Genomic DNA, 23,026 nt, shown 5'->3' on the forward strand with positions numbered 1-23,026 from the left:
CTCTCCAGCGCTCCCGGAATGACTTCGCGCCTGCGGAGGGGGCTGGGCCGTGAGGCGACGGCCCTGGGGCGGGCCGGGCCGCGCGGGGAGGCGACCGGGCCGTGACGGGGGGCGCTGGGGCGGGCCGGGCCGCGAGGGGAGGTGGCCGGGCCGCGAGGGGAGGGCCCTGGGGCGGGCCGGGCCGTGAGGAGAGGCGGCCGGGCCGTGACGGGAGGCGCTGGGGCGGGCCGGGCCGTGACGGGAGGCGACCGGGCCGCGGTGCCGCCCCTGTGTGCATGCGCGGCGGGGGCGGGCGGGGCTCGTGCCGCGCGTCAGCGCGCTGCGGCATCCCGGCGCGAGCCGCCCCGACGTAGGGCGAGGGGTGGCGGCCCCGCCCGCGCCTGGCCGGCGGAGGGCAGCTCCCCGCTGGCGACAGCTGCCGCCGGGCGCGGGGAGGGGGCGGCGGCGGCGGGGCCCGGTGGGGCCGGGGGCGGGGGTATATGGCGGCGGTTCTGTCCGCCCTGGCTGCCAGGCTCTCCCAGTCGGCCGCGGCCAGGTCCTACGGGGTGTTCTGCAAGGGGCTGACCAGGACCCTCCTCATCTTCTTCGACCTGGCCTGGAAGCTCCGCATCAACTTCCCCTACCTCTACATCGTCGCCTCCATGATGCTCAACGTGCGGCTGCAGGTGGGCGGCGCGGGGCTGGGGGCGGGGGGGGGTCGGGGCAGGGCCCTTGTCCCGCCTCTTAGTGCGGGGCGGGGGGGCTGGGCTGGCGCTGCCCCCTGAGCAGCGGTGACGCGTCCCCTCCCGGGGCTGGAGGGGCCGCGCTCCCTGGTGTCACCCGGCGGCATGTCGGAGCCCCCTTGCCGCTTTGCCACCTCCAGCGGGCTGCTGTCACCCAGCCGCGGTGACCTTAAAGGCGGACCATAAACTGCTAGTACGTGCGCTTTGATAGTCCGTTCTCGACACCCTGCGAGGAGTGAAGAAAACCATTCCCTTCATCGGTTTGGTGGTTGGTTGGGTTTTTTTCTAAAGTCAACAGTAATTGTAGCAGGGAGAACGTAGTGGTAGTTTTAAATAATAATGTCATTGCATGAAAATAATAATGTCATTGCATGAAAATGACAGTTCAAATTGAATTTGCATCTCTCCCATCATGAGCCCGTTTCTATAAAACATGGAACTCCTAAAACAGCTCCGACCTAAAGACAGCAGGCACTTTCACCCTCGGTAGGGGTGAAGTTTCACAGGCGCTGTGATGAAACAAAAGCTGTACTTTTAACTGAACTGGCAGCAGCAGCAGGCTGTGGGCCATGACAACAAACATCTGGTCTGGCCACAGATTTGACACTCTTTCTCCTCATAAACATAGCTGCCGTGGCAGTTTGGGCATCTGGCTAGTGGCCAAGTGCTGAAAGACAAGTCTGGTTGCAGTTTGTGACTTGCGAAAGGTAAGTTGAAATAGGAAGAGGTCAAAATGTGGTGTCTCGGTTTTATTTTTGGGACTCGTCCTACAGTTCTGAAGCTTGAAATTGAGCCAGAAGTTGTACACATAGCCGAGTAACCTTGGTGGCTGGGAACGCCTTGCCTTTGCTCGTTATCTGTGTTGCTACATAATAGTTCTCTTGTAAAAACATCATCTTCTCATTTGACTGCAGTATAGCCAATACCCTCCAACTGCTGGTGCAGCCAGTCTGACCAGTTTCCTTTGGGGACCTGTGCGTGGTACATTGCTGATTTCCAGTGTTACGTGCCTGATTTCAGCATGGGCTTCAGTTTACAGGGAGATTACTTAAATATCTCCCTTTAATGTTAAGCCTCTAATCGGGTGCAGTCTGCATTTCTATTGGTGAAGGGAAATGGTACTGTTACACAGCAAATCCTCCTAGCTGCTGTTTGCTGACTCACTTTGATGCCTGTTAGCAAAAGAGAGTTTGTAGCAGACTAAACTGAAACTACAGCAGAAAGTTTCTATTTGGGTGTAGTCCTACCCCTTCGGATGTGCTCAAGCAGCCTGTAGGGAGACTCGTCTGTTTGGATTACTGGTACTTTCTGCAGTTGGGTTATTCTTTTTCTTTATGTTATTTTTTTTCTGTATATACTGGGCACCAAGAAACTCAAGTATCAGTGTAGTAACTTTCTGCATTCTTTCTCTTTAGGTCCATATTGAGATCCACTGACTTGTGACTTGGTGTGCTGCTTGCACTGTATGCTGCAACTAGAGTCCATCGCACTCTTCTTCAAACTCAGCCTGTCGTGAAACAGCAAAGCTATGCTCATTGTCTCTAGGAGTATGAAGAAAGAAGATTTAAAGCAGAAACAAGTACATGACAGTGGCCCAAATCATCACAAGGCAGCAGCTCACCTGACACACATGCATTCCATGTTGAACAATTCTCAAAATCATAGTAGCAGTTTACAAGAATTATTTTATTTTAACACCAGGAATTGTTCTCTCTTTACTACTATACCTCTGCCTTCTGTTGGCAAGGAAATGCCTCTGAGTTTGAGTGAATCAGCAGGGGGGAACTCAAGTGCAGCTGCTCATTGGAAGGATTCATTTCATCTGCATTTTTCTCCTGGGAAAGACAGTCTTAATGGGGTTTCTCACTGCATCAATAGTGTTTCAGTAATGGGCTGGCTGGAGAAAGCTTGTAGTTCTGCTGGAGACTTTAGCCCATGCTGTCCAGGAGACAACTCTGTATGTTTTGCACACTTCTGGCTGGGAAGCTTGCAGTATAATAAAACACTGCAGTTTCTGGAATTAGAAATGAGCAGTAGTGAAGAGAATGAATTGCAGCTTGCATTTCTTAAAGAGTTGGAGTTTGGTGGACTTCCTGATCTCGATTCTATTCCAGTTGCCTCACGGAATGAATACTCTATGGGACTCTTAAACAACCAGAAACCATGGTTTTTTCTTTGTTACTTAAACCTTGTATCTTCAGAGCAAACATTTGGATACAAGCAAATGCTTTCAAATATACAATATGTGACTAATCATTTTTACATCATACAGATAGTAATTTCTGTGCTAGCTTTTGCACTAGCAGGTCTCTGGTATGCAGTAGCGAAGGTAAAAAAGTACTAAGATTTTAATAATTACTATTTTTAACATTAATAGAAAGTTAAATAATGGAGACAAGGTTGCAGTTCAGGTTTTAGTGAGAAGTAGACAACTAAAGTAAAAATTATACTCGTGTAATTGCTAGTAAAACTGGCTGTTGGAAGAATAGGGACTTTTTTTGTAAAGAATATCTGCATCTGGGTGGAGAGAACTGTGTAATCTCAAAACTCTGGGACTTCTGCAGGTCTGCCATTAACACTAGACTAGAACCCAATGTGATAGTTCAGCACAGATCCTTTGTTTTCTCTAGGGTTTGTATTAGTGGAGTAGTTTGGCTACTATTTACAACCATTTCCAATTAAACTGTTTCTTAGAGAACTGAACTCCTGCTCTGAATCCAACAGTAATTAATGTATCAGACCTTAAAACACTTTGAACTGGAAGGCTGTTCAGCAGTGTTTCTTTTCAGGGATGGTACTGCTCTGATTTAAAGGTTATCTCATGAGCTTTATTGAGGTACAACAGACACTATAAACAATTTTCTAAAAGAATGTTTTCTTCCCTTGAAAAAGTTATTGTTATCACTGAAGCATAGTAATAATTTCTGGGCCTGTTGACTTTGGCTTTGGGACAGACTTCTGACAACGGGGTTTGGCAAAGAATGGAGCAAGAATGTTGGAATCGATAGAGCCTGTGAATAAGAATTTGCAGGAATAAGCTTATGTCGGCACTTAGATGGAGAAGCTCATTGTGCAGTAGGTCAAAATTTGAACTTGGTGTCCAAAATTCTCAACATGGGAGCTGGTGGGCTTATGTGCTCTAGGGGTTTACCTAAAGAGGAAGGTATTTATATGGTAAGTTAGGATGTGTTTTCAGCTCACCCTTCACTCTGAGTTAAAATTTAGGACTTAATGCAGAGTAAAGTCATGCCAGTGATTCATGCACCAAGTATCCTTTTTGCTAGCTAGCTTGGTTCATTTTGGAAAGAGAGTAAGTGATGTTGCATTCAGTTTGAACTGAATTCACCTGGAAAGCCAGTAGAGTTTCTAACATGATGTTTAGTTGGGTGTTAGCACATTTGCATGGAGAAGTCCTTGATTATGAAGATGAGATGCTGGTTATCAGTTTTATGGGGAGAAATGTTGGAATTTCTTAATCTTATTTGAGTGCTGGAAGTAAGATATACTGCTTTTTATGTTAAATCGTATGTTATGTTTTTATTCCCATTGGCTGGCTATTTCTTCTGGATGTTAGATAAAAATCAGTTTCCTTTAATTTAGAAAATAACTTTTTCCCTGGTGTGTACTTTTATTAATTGTTTAACTTCTAGAATTTTGATGATGATTACCTGTCACAAAATTATCAAAAACCTCAAAATAATAATGGATTACATGTTGTAAGTAATTATTTTGACAACAGTTTCCTCTTAAGCCATTCATACTATTCACTGCCATCTCCACTGCTGCAGTTTATCAGCCTTGCAGTGGTATTGACACAAGCGTTTGTGGATCAAGATTGCTGAAGTGATGTAGATCTGAAACCCCAAAACACCACAAAGACACTTCTGCAAAAGTCTGTGGCTTATTTGAGTTACGGTGTTAGGCTGTTGTCTGCATACAGCTTGACCCAAAAAAACACTTGGCAGAGCTGAGGGTAGAGGAATGAAGGTGGGGAGGGGTTACAGCCCATTTAAGCTGGCTTGATGGCTAAAGAAAACATGGTGCAACTGCATCTTAATCTCTGTAACTAGCTGTACAGGTAAAGAAATACCCTTTTCCTGTATGGTGAGCTGCTTTTTTAAACTTGCACATGAACACAACCCTGCATCCACAACTGAATGCCTGAACTTTACAGATTGGCACAGCTGTATCTGTAGTTGTTACTTGAGACTTTGTTCAGCTAAATGGTTTGACCTGGAAGATTCTCTGCTTGGCAAATCATTTGGTAACCACATATTTAGGGAACTACAGTTACATACAACAAAAACTTGTAGGCGATATTGTCAGGTTAATAGGCAAGAGGAGTAGCTAAAGGCATAAAAGAATTAATCCAGTTTTTAACACCCCTAGTCTTCATGGTGATTTTAAAGGGCGGAAAAAAAGAGGGGGACAGGAAACAACAACAAAACATGAGAGAAACCACCTGTAAATTAGAATTTAAATGTGTGTACAGTGGGGTGCCAAGGGCTATCTCTATTGATGACAAGTCTGTGCAGGAGTGGATCTTGGAATGCTGAATCATGCTATGTATCACTGTATGTCCAGTTTTAAGCAAAATTTGCCTTGAGTGGCCTTTAATCACTTACTACAGGATCACTTTAAATAGATACAATACAGCTAAGCGAAATGATGGATTTTTTTGTATATTATATGTAAATTGAACATAAAATATAAATAATATGTCTTAAGTGAGTGGATTTAATCCATTTTAATGTACTTTGCCTTGGATTTTATTGCTTAAAACCTAAAAGGTAACTTTCTAACTTGAACATTCCTTCTGAAACTCAAATAAAGGATAGTTTGGTATGTTAAAATCTCATGTAATATACTGCACTTTAAACATAGGGAGGCCATAAATTGAAAGCGCTGTTCTTGCACTAATAGAAATGTTTGACTGGTGGCGACAATGCTCAAATGGCTTTTACTGTCTGGGGGGAGAACAGTGAACCAGAAGGATGGGCAATCCTTTGAAACTATGTATAAATCAAATGCTACACGGTTTAGGCTACTGTTCTCTTCCTACAAATGCTTTGATATTAACTCATCTCAGAAGATGGAAGGTGTCTCAGCTAAGAACCAGTTTGTATGGATTTTCGTGGCTTCAGTAAATCAGGTGTGGAAAGCCTTTTTGAGCAAATGTGCTGTTAGGGCTGAGACTGTCTTGGATGATTATTACAGCATGGAAGAAAAACATTTTTAGTAAGGGACCTTTATACTGAACCAGGAGTTGCCTTTGTATTTCCAGTTCCTCTCTGCTCCTCCTGTTGATGTTGGGAAGAGGTGTCTCAAAGCAATATGTCAGGGTTCTACTGAACACACTCATGCTTTCTAAAATTTCCTTGATCCGTATCCAGACCCTTCCTGTGCTACATAGCGAAGAGTTCTATTTCTGCTATTAGAAAAGGAATTAAGTAAGAAAATATTCAATATTTAGAGAATTGCCTAGTAGTTTCCCTTAAATGTACACTTGAGTGGAAATTTACTATATGGTGTACTGCTTTGAAAAAGAAAATATACTTTTAAATGTATGTGTGCAGACCTCTGCATGTAGATAGAAAGTGTTTTATCACAGTATAATGTTGGAATGCTTTTGCAAATGCGTATTTACTTTCTGACATTACAATGCAAAATGCAGTAGAGATGGTGTTGTACTTCTCTGTGATATTAGCTAGTGCAATCTTAGAAACTGTGTGTTTGCATCATCATGCACCATGAGACAGTTTTACATGTAGACTTTTTTTAGCCTTTTGCTTTTTCAGTGTTGGACTGTTGGGGTTTTTCTTGTTATTTTATCGTTTTGTTTTGTTTGGGATTTGGTGTTTTTGTTTGTTGGGGTTTTTTTTGGTGTTGGTTTTTTAGAACTGTAAAGACTGCACTTTCTTAAACTTTGCCAAAGTTCGCTTTCTTTCTCCTTTTCTTCTCCATCGCCCCTCCTTATAGGTATACACACTTAATTTTTGGAAGAAGCAAGCTTTTACATACTCTCCTGATAATATCATCTTATTGTAGAGTTGTTCCTTTTGGTTTTATGGCCTGGTCTTAACTTGTATTTTCCTTCTCTTCGCCATCATTTCTCAGCATAAGCATATGCTGATACTATATTCCATTTCAGAAACTCTCCCCTGTAATTACGCATAACAAATTGACAAAAACCAAGTAGAGATGTGAAGCATCCATAGTCTGCCATCAGGGTGTATGACAGATATGTATATCTGACAGAGCAACAGGTAGTCAATGTGACATTATTTCTGCTTTTCCCCTTCAAAACAGGTGCTCTGATTAAAACCCAATATTTAATTCCAATTTGTAGTACCTCTGTCAGCTGAGAATAGCAGCTAGAATTCGGGGCTTATCAAACACTGAGGTCAAAACTTACATGTACCCCAGCTTCAATACTCCTTAGGTTTTTAAGTTATTAATATAACTTTGAAAAATTCACATGGATGTACTTTTGATATTTTGAAATACTTCCCCCCCCCTCCCCCAAGAGTGCATAGAATGAAATGTGTTCTGACATTTGTTTCTGTGATGCATAGTCAAAAACTGGGGGGGAACTTTCTAGGATTTTTAAAAATATTGGTGATGAATCCCCTTTCAATATTTCAGCCTTCAAAGCCTCTAACCTTCAAGGAAGATCTGCATTCGATAGAATTTTCAAATAAACAAATTCTTGCCTATGAAAACACTAATATTTATGATCAGCTCACGTATACTTAAATACAAGGACATGGTTATCAATCTGCTGACAGTGGGACAGCAAGAGTAATACAGAAGTGCTAGAATAATGATATCCTTTACCACCCTGCACTAAGTAAATCCTGTTGGTGTGTATTTTGAAATTAATCCTATATTGCATTCCAAAATCTCAATTATTGTAGTCTTTTTGGAATTGGTGATACAAGATTCAGACCAAGTAGATGACTATTTCATTGTTAATGATGAAATAAATTTAGAAGCGACAACATTTTAGAAAACAGCCAGAGGGACTTCCAGAAAGAAAATCTGCTTTGAAAAGAGCCAGTTTATTTAGGTATTTAAGATCTCAATATATGTTTGCAAATCTCTTTTCTTCCTTATTTGTGGAAGATCTGTATAAACCTGTAGCAAAATGGTTAAAACCCCAACTTGTAAAAGTATTGTTGTTCTTTAATTTTCTGTTTGTAGTCAATTTTACCTGTTATCACATATAAAAGTACCTAGATGTAATTTAAGCTTTTGTTCTTAAAAGTAGGTATATTTAATGCTTAGTGCCTGATCCATCACTTCGAGTGTACCATGAACTTCCTTGAAAATGGGTTCTGCTACCTGCTGGTGACTAACATCAATTTTAAATGCTGACACTTAATGCATCCTGTAAACTGTGCTAATATCCACACAGAACAACTGTAGTCTATGGCCTTGGTCTTTGGCCCTGATTTTTTTATTATTATTGCATTGTGGGAGATGGAGAAGGCTGGTGCAAACCATTGTTGTTTGTTCCAGAGAAAGATGTTTACAACTTAGTACGAATTTTAGAAATTTATTGTAACACTTTTTAATTTGTGAGATGAGTTTCCGTAGTAAACTTGAAACCCATTGTCCTAATGAGGTCAATACAGACTTGTTGAATAATATAGAGTGCTATTTAAGCTTCCAGAAGCTGTTGACTGTGATGCTGCTCACTTTACCACAGGAGGGAGTTAAACATCAGTCTTTTAAGCATTGTTTTTTCTTAGTACAGTGCATTTCAGTTCATAAATACGCTGACTTTGACTTGTCTTACGGATTTTCACTGCAAATAGGCTAATGTACAAAATCAATACGCAGTGGTAATGTATTGTAACTGTTTACAATTGAACTCTTGAGTACCAATTGATGGGTTTTATCAAGCTATTTGAAAAAAAAGAAATAAAAATCTTTCTAAAAATTATCTTCTGTCTGTGCTTAACCAAAGAGCTAGTTTTGGTGCTGCTTATTCAAATTTTTCACTGTATAAATTGTACAGATGTACTTAAAGAGATCATGTTTCTGACAACACAGTCAGACAGCGAGCGCTCTTTCAGAGATGCAATTTGAGAGATGTGTTTTACTGAACACCAAACAAATTTAAAACCTGTGTGAGAAGAGCTAAATGCTTTATGCTTGGCCTTGGAAACTTGGTATCTGAGGTCTAGGTTAGCTTAATCACATTAAGCCACCAATATTCATTCACTGGCATCCTTTGCAAGCTTTTCTTTTTGTGACACACCTTAACAAGCCAGTTACATTCAATCTAGTCCCAAGGTATTTCCTAAATAACTAGCTCTAATCTTGCAACATGGTTTGCTTTCCCCTTCTAACTGAAACTATGCTAAATATGTAGAATGGCCATAGCGACTCTCTTGCAAAGTCAGGATAACATTGCTGGATGTTTCTTTTCAGGGTTAAAATCACCTTGGTATTAACAGATATGTCACACCTTTTTGCTGATTAAAATATTCACATTAAAGGAGTGGAATAAACATGTATCACCTGCTTAATGCAGATTAATTAAAAAAAACTAACAGAAACCACTGACTTTTCAGCTCTCTCTTCACAAAGTTGGTATCAATGACTTTTTGATTCTAGACTCAAAAGACATAATTAACTTTGGTTTTGTTTGATTTCAGGGTTCCTTGGTGCCACAAGTGATACTTTTTGATGAAGTATGTTGTTATGTGCTCTATTTATTCTGAAATGTTATTGACAACCCTGGAAAAATGGCTGATACCTTGAGTACAAAATTAACATGTAGTGTTTTTCTTAATCATGAATGCAGAAAGCGTATTTTCATTTAAAGCATGCATTTAAACATAAAAAAGGAAGGAGGAGGCAGAGAAAAATGACTGTAATCATCTAAAGGTCTGTGAAGTTTTAGCAGATGGTTAGACATCCACAGTTAAGAAAGGGCTATCAGTGCGCTCTCTGCTTCACTGTAGATTCCTCATTGCTTCTGGAATTTGCAGTACACAGTGAAGTAACAGTTTCTAACCTCTTTGGCTGCCCATGATGTTCCAGCCACCTCGCTGATGTGATCTGGCCTTAATTACTCATGTTGTCACTACTTTCAGCTGGTTTACCTGTAGTTTTATATATATTTATTTATATAAATAGGCATGATACCTGCAGTACATGGGGAACTTCAAGGAACTCCAAAAACTTTTGCAAATAAACTCAGGAACAAACATGCTACCATGTGCATATCCAAATCTCTTCCTGTTAAGCTTTGAAGTGTTTTGAAGTCAGATTCCAGTTGGTGGCCTACTATGCTACTTTGTGGTAGTCCGTCTTTGTTCATCTCCTAAGTACAGAACTCTGCAAAAGCAGCTTCTCTGTACAGGAGCCCAGATTTCCTGTACGCAAGTAAGAGATTGCCAGAAGAACCTTTTAGCAATTTAGACCCATCACAATATTTACCTCTTCAGTATGTTTCTTGGCTCTTCCCTATTCTGGCAGATATGATAGCAGCTTAAAATTGAAAGAAAAAACCCCACCAAAATCTCAAACCAAATACAAATACCAGATTCTGCTGAAGATACTCACATTTCTTAAAGAGATGATTTTTAAGAAGTGGATGGAGTCCTTTACCTTCCATTAAAAAAAGAAAATATTGGATAGGGGGCTTGTTATCAAGAACTGCAGTGTGCTTTTAAGTCTTTTCAGCTTTAGAAGTGCTATGTCTACTATAACAAATATTTTCTAGACATATCAACATACTTCTTTAGTTATCTTTAACCTCATAGTTCAAAGAAAGGAGAGGGGAAAAAAAGCAACAACCAAACCCAAACACATTTTGGAATTCTTTCAAGTATTATGTATTGTTGAAAGTATCCTCAAGGGCAGAGGACCAAAACGAACACAGAAGTCAAATGCTCACTTCTTGCTTGAACAAAAAGCCAGCACCAATGACAAGCAGGATGTTTTTGATGCTCTTTTTTTGGGCCTAGAGGCTGGAGCCCTTAATCACTTTAGCTGGAAGTTATTCACAAATAACCCTTCTGAGCTCAGTAATCCTGTCTTGCTTCGTATAATAAAAACAGTCTACAGCAGAGATTCCTAAATTGCCTGTCAGATTTTAGCCTTGCATTCCAAGTATTGTGCACTGCCTGCAAGCACGTATGACCTGCTCCCGAGTTAGAATAATTAAGTTTCCAATTTCTGGTCTTTGCTCCCCTCCTTTGATATAAAAGCATTTAAAATTAAAAAAAAAAACAAACCCACAACAAAAAATTATGTTACTGTATAGCACCTTTCTAAGAGCTTGCCTGTACACTTTGTGGTGTCTGTCATTTTAGGTCAGGTTTGTAGATGCTGAATTTTCTATCAGGCTGAAAATCAGCCTACCACAAAAACTAGATTTACTCGTCAAGACAGAATAAAAATTCAAACCTTTTGCAAAGTTGGGCAGCCTCCTTTTATCTTCTGTTCACTCTAGCTGCTTTCTGAGTGAGAACATCTGTACAGACTACAGCAGGTTTCAAGTCCTTCGATTTGCTATATGGTATGTGTTCCCAACAATCTGTTAGTTAAAATAAAAGCTGTCTGGTCTGTGTTGTCACTGTCAGACATAATTTACAGAGCTGTGTCTCACATTTTCTTTCTGGTTTACAATCATTCCTTTCCAGTTGATAAGTGTATCTTCTGATTTCTTTCTATGTAGCTAAACTACTTACTTGCCAGTGCCAGCAAGCAAGAAGTCTGTAGAGATTTTCATTGCTGGATGTTTTGTTATGGTCAGTTCATCAACCTTCTTCACTACGTGCTCAATTTACAGTTAATTTTAATATATTTTCATAAAGTAGTCATAAGGCATTGTAGCTGTTCCTGAATGGATGATTTAGCAGTTTCTCTTTCCTCACATAGGAAGTGTTTTTCCTGAAGGCCCCTATTGAAACAGCATTATTCAAAGGTTTGATTCAATTTTCTATATTGCAATTGTTACTTTAGTTACCATAAAATAATGCTTTTATTCGTGAAAATACCTCAGGTAAATCTTTTTACTCACATGTGCCTGTTAAATTCAGCAGCTGATCTGCCTGGGAGGGAACTGCACTTCTGCCTCCTAGCAGGTACTCTGGCTGTGATAGATAATGACATCGACAAGCTGACTCTTCTCAACCTAACATAGAAAACCTAAGAGGCAGGGAATAAATTCAAGGAGAAAAAACAAATGACTAACCAAGAAAAAAAAAGTGCTTTGAACATTTTCCGGTCATTTTGCCGGAAACATGGGAAGAGATGATGTGAATCACAACTTCAGGCAAGACAGATAGGATCTGATTTTCATTTGTAACAGGAACTCTGTCAAATAGTTCAAATCCCATGGAGGGGGTGGGGTTAAATAAGGACTGAGAATGGGCTCAGAGGAAATGAAAAAGCACGGATATTTTACATTCATTTTATGGAAAAGGAAAATGACGATTTTACTATTTTCCCCCAGAGTTATTTCTGTTGTCCTTCCAGCCTGTATACACCTTACAGTAACGCACAACTAGAAGGTGAAGTAGTCCCGTAAAGATGTGGAGAAAGGAAGCAAGGTTTTCGTGTGGTTTTTTTTTCCATTTCAGAAAGTGTAATAAGAAAAGAAATCTGATAGTAGGATTCATCTGTTTAAGTAACTTAAAGTGGTTTTAGTAGGACAAATCACAGCTTCAATCCTGTAATCCAATCACACAAGATCAGTACTGATGTCCAGCCTTGTCAACTTAATCAGAGCTCTGTAAGCATGAAGATCTCCCTATCTGAATGAAACTACAAGGTTTGGACTTGTGTGTTTAAGGGGAATATCCTTAAGTTTAGGCCAGGTTAAATGTCCAGGCCTGTTGACAGTACAGCCAATATATTGTCAACAGCCAATTATCCTAGCAATTCAAATGGAGACAATACCATGTTCCTGAAATGCTCTGAAATTCATTGCATACTTTCCAAATACTGTACTCCTCATAGAAAACCAATCTTAAAATATACGTGTATTATTTTGAAACAAAGAATCAGCATTTACCAAGTGAGAGCTATAAAAATAAAATACACAATGTCCACAGTTAGAGCATATTGGATGGTCTTCTCAAACAGAGAAAACTCCTAGGAATTCCAGTTTATAAAATGGTATAATTTGCTACTTTATAAACTGATAACAGATTTTGCTAAGAATTTTTACATAGCTTTAGTCACTTCTTTTTTAATCTTAGATATTCTCATATGAACTGCACAAAGTCATTGTTAACAAAGTTATTACAGCTTATGTGAAGTAAGTATTACTTTGTTTTGGGGTTTTTTCCCCTGAAGTATTAAATGTTAATTTTTTTGTTTCTCCACTACACTTTGCTCACCTGTGATCTGCTGGCTCTTTCATTACTTTAAGTTCAGTTGCTTGATGTAGGTGCTGCAGTTAAAGAAATAAAGTTTAGTATTTTTATCTACTACTAATGATCAAGAAAATATACTGGGCTATCTTCTTAAAACGGTGAGTTAATGAAGTCACACCAATTTACATTAATTAGAAAGTCCTTACAATAAATTAGGCTGTTACAAGAAATGGGTATGAAAAAATATTTTCAGAGGTCTTTTTCTTTTCACAGTTTAAATCACAACAAATTCTTTCAAATTGATCTGACAAACATTGTTATGTTGTAGTAATTTCTTATTACAGTAAGGAAGAATCCATAGTCAGTTTCTCCCAGTTATTCTAAAGGGCGTTGTGACTGACACAAACATCAGCATAGTAGTAACAGAGTGTCTCCTTGTAATTTCCACTTACAACAGAAGACACCCCAACTAACAGTAAATTCAATAATTCAAGGAGATTTTACATGACATTTTTTAAATTTGCTGTTATTACCGGTGGCTTTATCAAAGAAGTACTACAGAAGTGTTAAACAATTGCTGATTGTTAGCAGAAGGGGAGGAAAAATTATTTTAATGAGGCAGACTCCAAACTCAGGTGGAGTCTGCATCTAAACTTCTGCTAATGGGCTCTGTAAGGAAATAAAAAAGGAGTTCCCATTATTCAACCAATTATTGAACATGAGTGGACATGCCTCTGTTCAAAACTGGACTGAAACCGATGCAGTATATCCACACCAGCTTTGTAGCAGCATTCAGAGAATCTCTTGCTCATCATACTCCCAGCATACCTCTAACCTTGTGATCTAGAGATAAAATACCATTTCATTAACATAAAATATGAAATTGTAGTTTTCTGACTGCATGTATATAACCATACAAAAATATTTACATATAAACATAGACATGCATGAATATCTTTGTTTGTTTAGTTCAAGAATAAATTTCTGCTTAAGTACTTTCCATAAATGATAAAATGTCCAGTAGCAAAGAATGGAAATGCATCCCCAAGAGCTACACGAAGCATGGTAAAAGCATACCTTTCTTTTCTGTTGGATTATTCTAAAATTAATATGGATCTTCCAAAGTCCCAGTGTGATAAAGATACTGCCTTACTCATTCCTATTGCCTACGGTCAGCATTCTGGAAGAACATCTTTAATTGATTAGCAGTTTAGATTTCTGAGAAGACTGCCTTATCTGCATTTATCTGTCATTACTTGCAGTTTCATAAACTAATAGAAACAATATTATCTCCTTTCTAATAGTTTCAAGAGAGCTTTTCATTATTTTAGCTGAAGAATTTGAAGAATAATTTATCTTTTTTTAACTCATATCTGTATATCTCAGCTTTACTAGAACAGAATGAAATACAACATTTATAGAAAGGAAAGCTTTGTACAAGTTATGCAGAAAGTCCAGACCATTTCAGGAAAAAGCAGCAGCTAGAAAAAGAACTGCCAGGCTACTGTTCTTCATAAAGAATGAATCTGGAAATTCTGCAGAAGCAAGCAGGGCACCGAAGATTCAAATATAAGAAATGCCTAAAAATACTTCATGGAATAATTTAGTCTATGAGGGAGATTAACGATTCTTGTCAACAAGTTCAAAAGGTTTTCACTGTGAGAGAGAGAGACATTATTTAAGAATATAAATAGGACTCAGATAAGTCTATTTATCTTGCAAATGTGATGAAGATGTTGAAAAAATTATCTGTTTGTTTTAATTGAAGTTATCTGCCATCTCGTTTTTCAGGTTTGCAGCCCTCCATACATGCTAAGTTCTGGAAAAGCCTTACAGGTGGGAATAAAGAGCAAGGGCATGATTTTGTTAGTCATGATAATTTAGCTGTGCTTATTCTCCATCTTCTAGTGAAACAGCTTCTCTTATAGCTGGAATACCAGAATGCAGGCCTTATCAGGCCAGAGAGGAGAAAACACCCTTGCAGAAAAGAAGTCACTTGTTCTCAGCTGGTACAATAACTGAACTATATACTCTAGATTCTCATGCATTTGAAGTGTTCTCAGTCAACAGAAGATCAAAAAAACTTTTATGTGAAAGTCTTTCAGGTATATATTTCCTAAAGCTTTTGATTTTTCCCCACAAACATATAAGGAAATGGAGAAGATACTAGGTTAAAAAAAATAATTCTTTATCTAGTGTGAAAATGCTGAGCAGTACACATTTACTTGAGTAGCTTTACGGATTAAAATTGTGCAGTAGCTATTTTAAATATGTGAATCATTTTTTCTATAAAACATGCTTTAATAGTGGTGCTAATTTGAAAGCAAATCTTCCACTTTCAAAATATTTCTTCACCATCTTTATTTAATTTTGGATATTTGGAATTTTTCTACATTCTGCTGAATGGCATACCTGATCTAGACACCTTTAAAGGAGAGCTTGCATCTGTACAACTGAGATTGCTGGAAATTGAAAATATAACGAAGCTTTTAAAGACACACAAAAAAAAAGGAAACAAAAATTATCTAATTGATTTACTTTGTAGGACATTAGTTTTCCAAATGTGTCTATTGTATTTTGTACACTAAGTAAATATTTTTTTTTACATTACATTGCTTATCTGAAGCATGGCAATTTGCCAACCTTAGCTTTTAGTGATAAATTCTGCTATACAAAGAAAAAATTTTTATATCTGAGGCCACTTCCTTCTGCTATTTTATCATCTTCCTGGTTTTGTCCATTTTCAATAAATGCCTTTGTATTTTCACATCTTTATAAGCATGTATACACAGATCCTTTCCTCTGTATTAAAACTGATAGTTGCATGTTGGTAACAATCAAAAAGACATAGACTGTTGACTTCAATTTCACTGCACTAATATACTATATGGATGCTCTTATATTACAGTATTAAAACATTTTAACATACTGATATTAAAAGTATTTCCTGAATTTTGGAGTGAGGTAGGGAGGCAGGTGTTAATGTTTCATAAGAAGGTTTTAAAATGGCAATAATCTCTGGATTCAGCTATATTTGAGTACTACAGATTGACACATGGAGGCTGGGTTCTCACAGTGAAAATGCATTATTTTAAGGCATCTCAAATTTAAGCATATTGAAATTTAAAATTAAAAAGAAATTATGGTGGAGGCCAAACATCTCTCCCTTATCTGTCCCAAGAGGTTGAATATTTCTGCCTGAGGAGAAAAATTTGGAAAACATAGCAGTAAGGAGAAGCCACAGAGATCCTTGCACACACAGTGGAACCCAAAAAAACTAGAGGGAAAGCAGAACTGAATTAGGGTTGGTCAGGGGAGAAGAATGAGATCAGAGGGAAAAAGTTAAAGTTGCAATGCAGCAAACTGGAGAAAAGCTTTTGGAACTTAGAAGAAAGAGAAGCTGTCCCTGATGTCACTGCCCATTTTAGCAGTCTGTCATTAATTCCTCTTTCCCACAAAAAAGTTACTAAGGATGTAAGCTGCAAATCATCATGTACTAATCTTTTTATGAAGATTAATTTGTTGTTGTTCTGCAGACTTATTGTTCTTTTACAATTATATTAATAGTCTAAAAATAGTAAGGGCAGTTCTATCAGACAAACTACAAATTTGTTTCTTAAGAATGATTATTTTCTACTGCAATGATTGAGATCGCAGAAATCCTTTTCTGACCTCAGAGGTATTAGGTACCAAATTAATCCTTCATGTAACTGCACTGAGGTAAATGGAGTTACATAAGGATTTAATTTGACCTGTCTCTTCCATTTCCTTGGAAAAATTCTTTGTTTTAGTGCTTGCCAAGTTTTAGCTTTGAGTCTCCCTTGCTTAACATCTTCTTGTACTTAAGAGACAGTTTTTCTTTCTTTAAGACTATAAAGAGAAATACAGCAGGAGAAAGACAATTAAGGTGAAGATCTGCTTTTTAAATTGAAAGTACACTTCGATTACGGTAAGAAAATACCAAATCGTTTTTGTTTTCATATAGAAGCATATGGGATTATCCCTACATCCATGAGGATATGGAAGGACTAAAACCAGTACATATAGCCGTGACAGGGAAATTATTTAAGGGACCTTTTTCTTTCTCAAAAACAGGGACCTTTCTTGGTTAGAGACAGCAAGAATTTAAAATATATGTCACCTTTTAATGAAGAGTCACCTCCCCTTTTCAACTGTACTCAACAGGAGCTATGTATCCAGAAACAACCCACATGAGAAGCTGAAGGCATACCCTCACCAGTATACAACTGCAATTTCATGACACAACAAATGTAGTTTTTGGATGGTGACATGGCATAAAATTCTTTGTACAAGTTCAAACCACCAGTACAAAGTTATTTGAAAAACAAAACCCTCATGAAACAAGGAATGGAGAGCTGTTTACTCCCAATGACTTTATGTTAAGAGCTGGTATCATCTGTCTTCTGCTGCCTGTATAAAGCCCAGTATAAAGCTTGGTCTAAACACTGTACATCATGGCTGGCTAATCTTGATAGGAATGCAATTACATGCTCATCTTTGATCTTGATCAATTTATTACCATTAGATGATCTAATAATGCACAGATCAGACATTAACAGGCACAAAAGTCTGACTATAGGCACAGTTTGTGAAGGGCTTGAGCATGAGGGATAAGAAAGTGAAACTGATGGAGAGTCTGTGCTTCAGAGTAAGGTTGGAATTAGACAGGGATATTGTCCCCACTGACAAAGTAACTATCCAGCAGCCTGCCTTCCCTCTTTCCACACCATCTGTGTGTCACAGTCTACCAATGCTGCAATTGTGCCAACGCGACTGTTTGTGGGACCAGAGTGTGAACTTAATAAATGGAATAATTCTGGTCTAACATTATTATAGACAGAATTTTTAAAATCTAGATTGAGTGATCTCATTTACAGCATGGCTTCACAAACGGTTGCATGAACAGCTGAGAGGGCACTAAAAGTCACAATCATTACTTGCCAGTTCCTGCTCCTGTCTAAATTTATGGTTCCATATTTATTAAACCCAGGTTTGTGCATTGCTGACTAGCCAGCAGCAAGATTTGAGCCAGCTCACGTGGAGATATGCAATTGCATTTGAGACACGCACTGGTGAATCGACACGAGCACCTGGTCTAACCCTTCTAACACTGTATGTCATGAGTGAGTCCAGCTTGTCACTTGGCTGCCGTATGGACCATGGGATGCCAGCACTGTTACACTGTGGAGTTAAGGCTTCGCTGGGTGAGGAGGAGGAAGGAACTGTGGGGGCCTCCCCTGTTACCAGCACTACTACAATAAATCCTTCGACTGCTGCTATATGCTAAAGCAGGACTCTTGTACGGTCTGCAGCCCAGCTACAGCTCCCAGTGTAGGATGAATTAGGAATTTCAAATTCCCAGGCCTTGCTGAGACTGGAGAGTGCTATGTGATAACACATTTAACCATCTCAGGCTGGAGTTAGCCAGCAAAGGTGAATTCACAGACTGTGGCTACTTCTCAGGGCGGGAACAGAGTCTGGTCTTAATCAGTGCACTCTCCTTTGAGAATTACTTTACATCAAGTTCTTTCACTTTCCTGAGATAGAAGAACCCTCTCCAACTTCATGCAAAATTCCACTCACAATCTGCCTCAGCCCATGTCCTTTGAATGCAGGTCCTCTTTTTCTGTTATTTTAGGCACAGCTTTCATGCTATAAAGCATCCTGCTTGTGTCTAGTACTATGCATAATTGATACAGGTAGAACAAGTTCTAATGCAAAGCATATTTCAGATCATAAGCAGTACAAAGTTGGTGGACCTCCACAATCTTTAATGCATTTGGTTTTCCTCACTGGGACATTCTGGTGTTCTTTACTCAATGACTCGCCACTGCCCCTATCAGTATTACATAATGGAAACAAGCAGTGACCTCCAAAACCAGTAATATTTGATGCTAATTTGATTAAGCTCATTTGGAAGTCTTAAAAAAAACTCCACAACCTCAACACATGTCAAGAACTGGAATAAAAAAAACTAAGCTGCAAATAAAGTTCAGGATATGATTTAAAAGTTCACCTGGAGAAAAAAACCATGCAAAATGCTTAAAAGCCTCTTTTAATTTTGAGGGTTTTTACTATTTTTAAGGGAACAAGCTTCCTACCCATAGAAAAAAGCACCATTCATAAAAGATGTTTGACTTGCTAAGCTTCAGCTTTTATGTTCCCCAAAGCAATATAAAATACTTGCATGTAATTTTTTTTTTATTAAATGAAAGATGCAAGCACTTTTGAAACCATTAAGACAACCAGCAAACAGGATTTTCTGTAAATGTGTTTTTCCAGCTGAGACAAATATGATATGTGTGACAGCATAAGAAACAATACATGGCTAAAACCCGTCTGCCAGACAGAGGAAGTCAAGGAGTTTGCCTTAGGGGTTTAAGAATACCAGCTTATTCAAGTACTGATAAATAAAAAAAAAAAGGGAGGGGGTAGAAAAAAACCACATCATGATGGACTAAGACCTTCCTGCCTGGAAACTATTAGGCAATGCTTCTTAAAAAATAAAAATTGTTTGATCATCCAGATTTGAAACAAAAGCATTCTTTAATAAGATGGCTTGAGTATTGGTGACTGATTCTATCAACAAGATACTGTCTTAGGAAATGTAATACTTGCACCATTTTTCTAAAAATGTGAGCATCTATGTGAGGAAACAGTAAAATAACCAAATAGTTCTAGTTACAAAATGTTGTACAACATCTGTATTCTTTAAGATGTATCTATATTCTTTGAGATATAGCTATATTCTTTAAGATATATCTGCATTATTTAAGAATGTATTCTTAAGACTATACAGATGTTAGTGCATTTAAGATTAACAGCACTCCTTAAGGGTAACTATAAAATCCTTCTTACTAAATCTAACAGAAGTCACAATACGCCAGACTGGGAAATTAATGATGTCTTGACTGAACAAATAAAATGGGAACACCTGCATGCTGGATGACTACCTCCTTATAAGATTTCAAAGATTCTTTCTTCTTTCCAACAGTAAGGTGCATTATTCCATCTCTGTGTCTGATACCGAGGTCTAGCTAGTCTGATGGCACAACGGCAGTTTACCTCTTTCTGCTTTGAGAAAAATTCAGAATTTTATTTCTTGCCTTTGAATACAATGTTACTATCTATTTTCCAATTACTGTTCACGTAATGAACATCATCATAGTTCATGCTTTTGATTAGAAATAAAAATTTACAAAATCTATCATCATAAAATGGTTACATCACTTAAACATTTACATAACTGAAAGAGAGAACTTACCAAAGTAAGATTAAGCTTATTTCTTTCTAAAACTGAAGAGGAATAATGAAGATGTTTTTTTCAGAATTTCCATTAACTTCCAATAAAGAGCAATCCAGAAAAAAGGGAATCCATTCTGGCTGAGGAAAGGATGTGATAATCAGTGGGCTTTCCTACTCCTGAATTCTTTGATTGTTAAAAAATAAAAATAAAAAAGGGAGGTGTTAAGGGTAATTTTCATTTTCATTCACTATTGCTTGGCATCTGGTTCAAACTGAAATGCATAGAAATGGCTTATTATTTTATGAGCTTTTAAGACTGCAAAAATTGATGTAAGGAATTCAGTTGTCTTCACTGACTCTCCGTGTAGGAACAAATGTTGTAACAGATGTGCTCCTAACCCCGTAAAATGAAAAATGACATGATAAATTACTACTTAGTAGAAACAGAATCAAAACAGATAACAGATACTAAACCATCCAAAGAGGGAAAAAAAAAGTGTATTACCTGAAAATTCAGCAAATAACCAGATTTATCATTAAGGAACCAACCCTGCCAACAGCAGTTTTTTGAGAGAACCCAATCTTCCCCTAAAAATAATTTCAACAGACCAGCTATTAGACTACTATTTACACAAATGACAGACTATGAAGTTCTTCCAAGACAGAAGATTAGACTTGTGGATTTAAAACTGGCAAACCACACTTGTGGTAAAAATAGAGCTTCGACTACAGAAGGGAGTGCAAGAAAGAAAAAAGAGATCAAGCAATTTTTAGAAAACTGTTGATTGAAATGCTTATTAATACAGAGAGAAGAACAAAACTCATATATATTTCAAACAAGAGAATGATCAAAGCTCCAGAAAACAAAGCAGATGCGAGAGAATTACTCACATCAGTAAGAATAGTTTACTGGAGTGTATCCTAAAATTTGCCGATATTGTAACCTGTCTTGCTACCTGGCATTTTTGTGGGTAAGGAACTACCCGATATTAAATTATAGTGGCATTGTTACTGTTGAATTACCAAGAACTATAAAATAGTTCTGCTATGGCAGAACTACTATAGCTACGATGTAGAACTCTGACTGTAATTCTTTAGTTGATTTTGTACATTTTCAAAAAAGTCTTTTCCTGACCTAGTTATCTTTATAGCCAGACATAAGACATTTTATACACAGGAAAATGAGACAAGGTAAAAGGTTTGATCTTAAAAGTTTCTATGACACATCTCACCTGAAGATTTAACAGCTTTGTCCAGTAAGCACCTTGTACTCAGAATTAACAGTTTTATGCCTAGAACACTTGTAGGATCAGGTCCATGCAAAAGCAAGCCTATTTACAATACACACAGTATGTATGAAAATTTCATGTTTTAAGGAGTATCTGTCACCACTTCAGAGACAGGCAGCCTTGAAGAATACACTAAAATTTCAATACTCTTTTGTACTATGTATCATTACTAAGTCATCCTACTAAAACAGGACTGGAACGAACAGATTCTCCAGAGAATGCAGAATGACATATATTTCAAAGTTACAATAGAGTAAGCTATATATCCAATAATGTGAAACACTGAAAATGTATCTGGTTGATAATTAAGTTCTATCTGATTTCAGCATGAAGTTTATATAAAATATCCCAACTGATCACTTTTTTTCAAATCTTGCTTGCATCACAAAGTAATTTTTATCTTTGCTATTAACTTGGAGAATTTTAAAACCTAGTTCTGCTTCCATGAAGTCAACAGGAATTTTGTACTGAATTGGTGGGGGGAGGACTGTTCTCCACAACTTGTTCTTCTCTGCTATTAGAATTAGTGATCAGGCTGTCTAGCAAAAGTATAAGAAATGAAATACAGGAAGGAAGGAAAAAAATTATACTTACAATCTAAAACAGCAAAAGAAAGGAATATATTTTATAAAAAGGTGTAAAAACAACACAGATGACATGAAAGCAATCTGTGATCAATTATAAAATTAGAACTTTTCTCATGAACCAGATTCCCTTCTAATGTAAATTAACAGTTTGTTCAGTGTGCAAAAATATTCAAAGCCCACTGTCAGTTCATCTGCATTCAGACTTATTTTAAAACCATCTTGTAATTGCACTTCATAGACACAGATTTCAAAATAAATCTCTTACCAAAATGCTTCTGGTTTATGTAATCATATCCTTTCCATGCACTAACTTACTAAACTTACGACAACGTCTAATTTAAAATATGAATTACAGAGGGGTGTTTTAAAGGTTTGTGATGTTTATGATTTGTAGGTGAGGTAAAACGCTTTATCACCAGTGCAGCTGTCAGAGCCAGACCTCAGCTCTCAGCAAAGCGGGCTGTACGGTGCTCCGTCCCATGCCAGCCCGCCAGAGGAAAATGAAAAACCCCGATATTTTCCTGTTGGCTGACCCTTTCCTCCCACAGCTTCCCTTCTGAATAAAATTGTGACACCAAAGGTTTAAAAAAAAAAAGAAAAAAAAAGAGGGGTGGTGCCTGGGAAGGAAGGAAGGTGAGGGGAAGGGGTGAGGGGAAGGGGTGAGGGGAAGGGGTGAGGGGGAAGGGGTGAGGGGAAGGGGTGAGGGGAAGGGGTGAGGGGAAGGGGTGAGGGGAAGGGGTGAGGGGAAGGGGTGAGGGGAAGGGGTGAGGGGAAGGGGTGAGGGGAAGGGGTGAGGGGAAGGGGTGAGGCGTCTGTACCAG

General features: G+C 38.3%; 1 protein-coding gene and 1 long non-coding RNA gene across 6 annotated transcripts; one reads left to right on the forward strand and one right to left on the reverse strand.

Moving 5' to 3' along the window:
* Window positions 1-311: 311 nt before the first annotated feature.
* On the forward strand, window positions 312-5,575 carry LOC121086660 (small integral membrane protein 10-like protein 2A). The gene is made up of 2 exons (XM_040590670.1): window positions 312-665; window positions 2,138-5,575. The coding sequence occupies exons 1-2, from the start codon at window positions 480-482 to the stop codon at window positions 2,156-2,158; spliced, it is 207 nt and encodes a 68-aa protein (XP_040446604.1). The 5' UTR covers window positions 312-479; the 3' UTR covers window positions 2,159-5,575.
* On the reverse strand, window positions 2,388-22,810 carry LOC121086661. 5 transcript variants are annotated; one of them, XR_005827424.1, is made up of 6 exons: window positions 20,835-22,810; window positions 20,349-20,467; window positions 19,943-20,158; window positions 15,476-17,310; window positions 13,088-13,906; window positions 2,388-2,736 (listed from the first exon to the last, which is right to left on the reverse strand). It is a non-coding gene; the product is annotated as an uncharacterized LOC121086661 (long non-coding RNA). The 5 variants fall into 5 exon arrangements; XR_005827422.1 differs by having other exon boundaries at window positions 19,943-20,155; window positions 20,349-22,810; XR_005827423.1 differs by having other exon boundaries at window positions 17,205-17,310; window positions 20,349-22,810.
* Window positions 22,811-23,026: the final 216 nt, after the last annotated feature.

This window comes from Falco naumanni, chromosome 4 (assembly GCF_017639655.2).
Source record: "Falco naumanni isolate bFalNau1 chromosome 4, bFalNau1.pat, whole genome shotgun sequence".
Taxonomy (NCBI): Eukaryota; Metazoa; Chordata; class Aves; order Falconiformes; family Falconidae; genus Falco; species Falco naumanni.

Coding starts and splice junctions, on each gene's coding strand:
- LOC121086660 (XM_040590670.1), top strand. CDS start 480: ATGGCGGCGGTTCTGTCCGCCCTGGCTGCCAGGCTCTCCCAGTCGGCC. Junction 666..2,137: donor TGCTCAACGTGCGGCTGCAG/GTGGGCGGCGCG, acceptor CTTTCTCTTTAG/GTCCATATTGAGATCCACTG.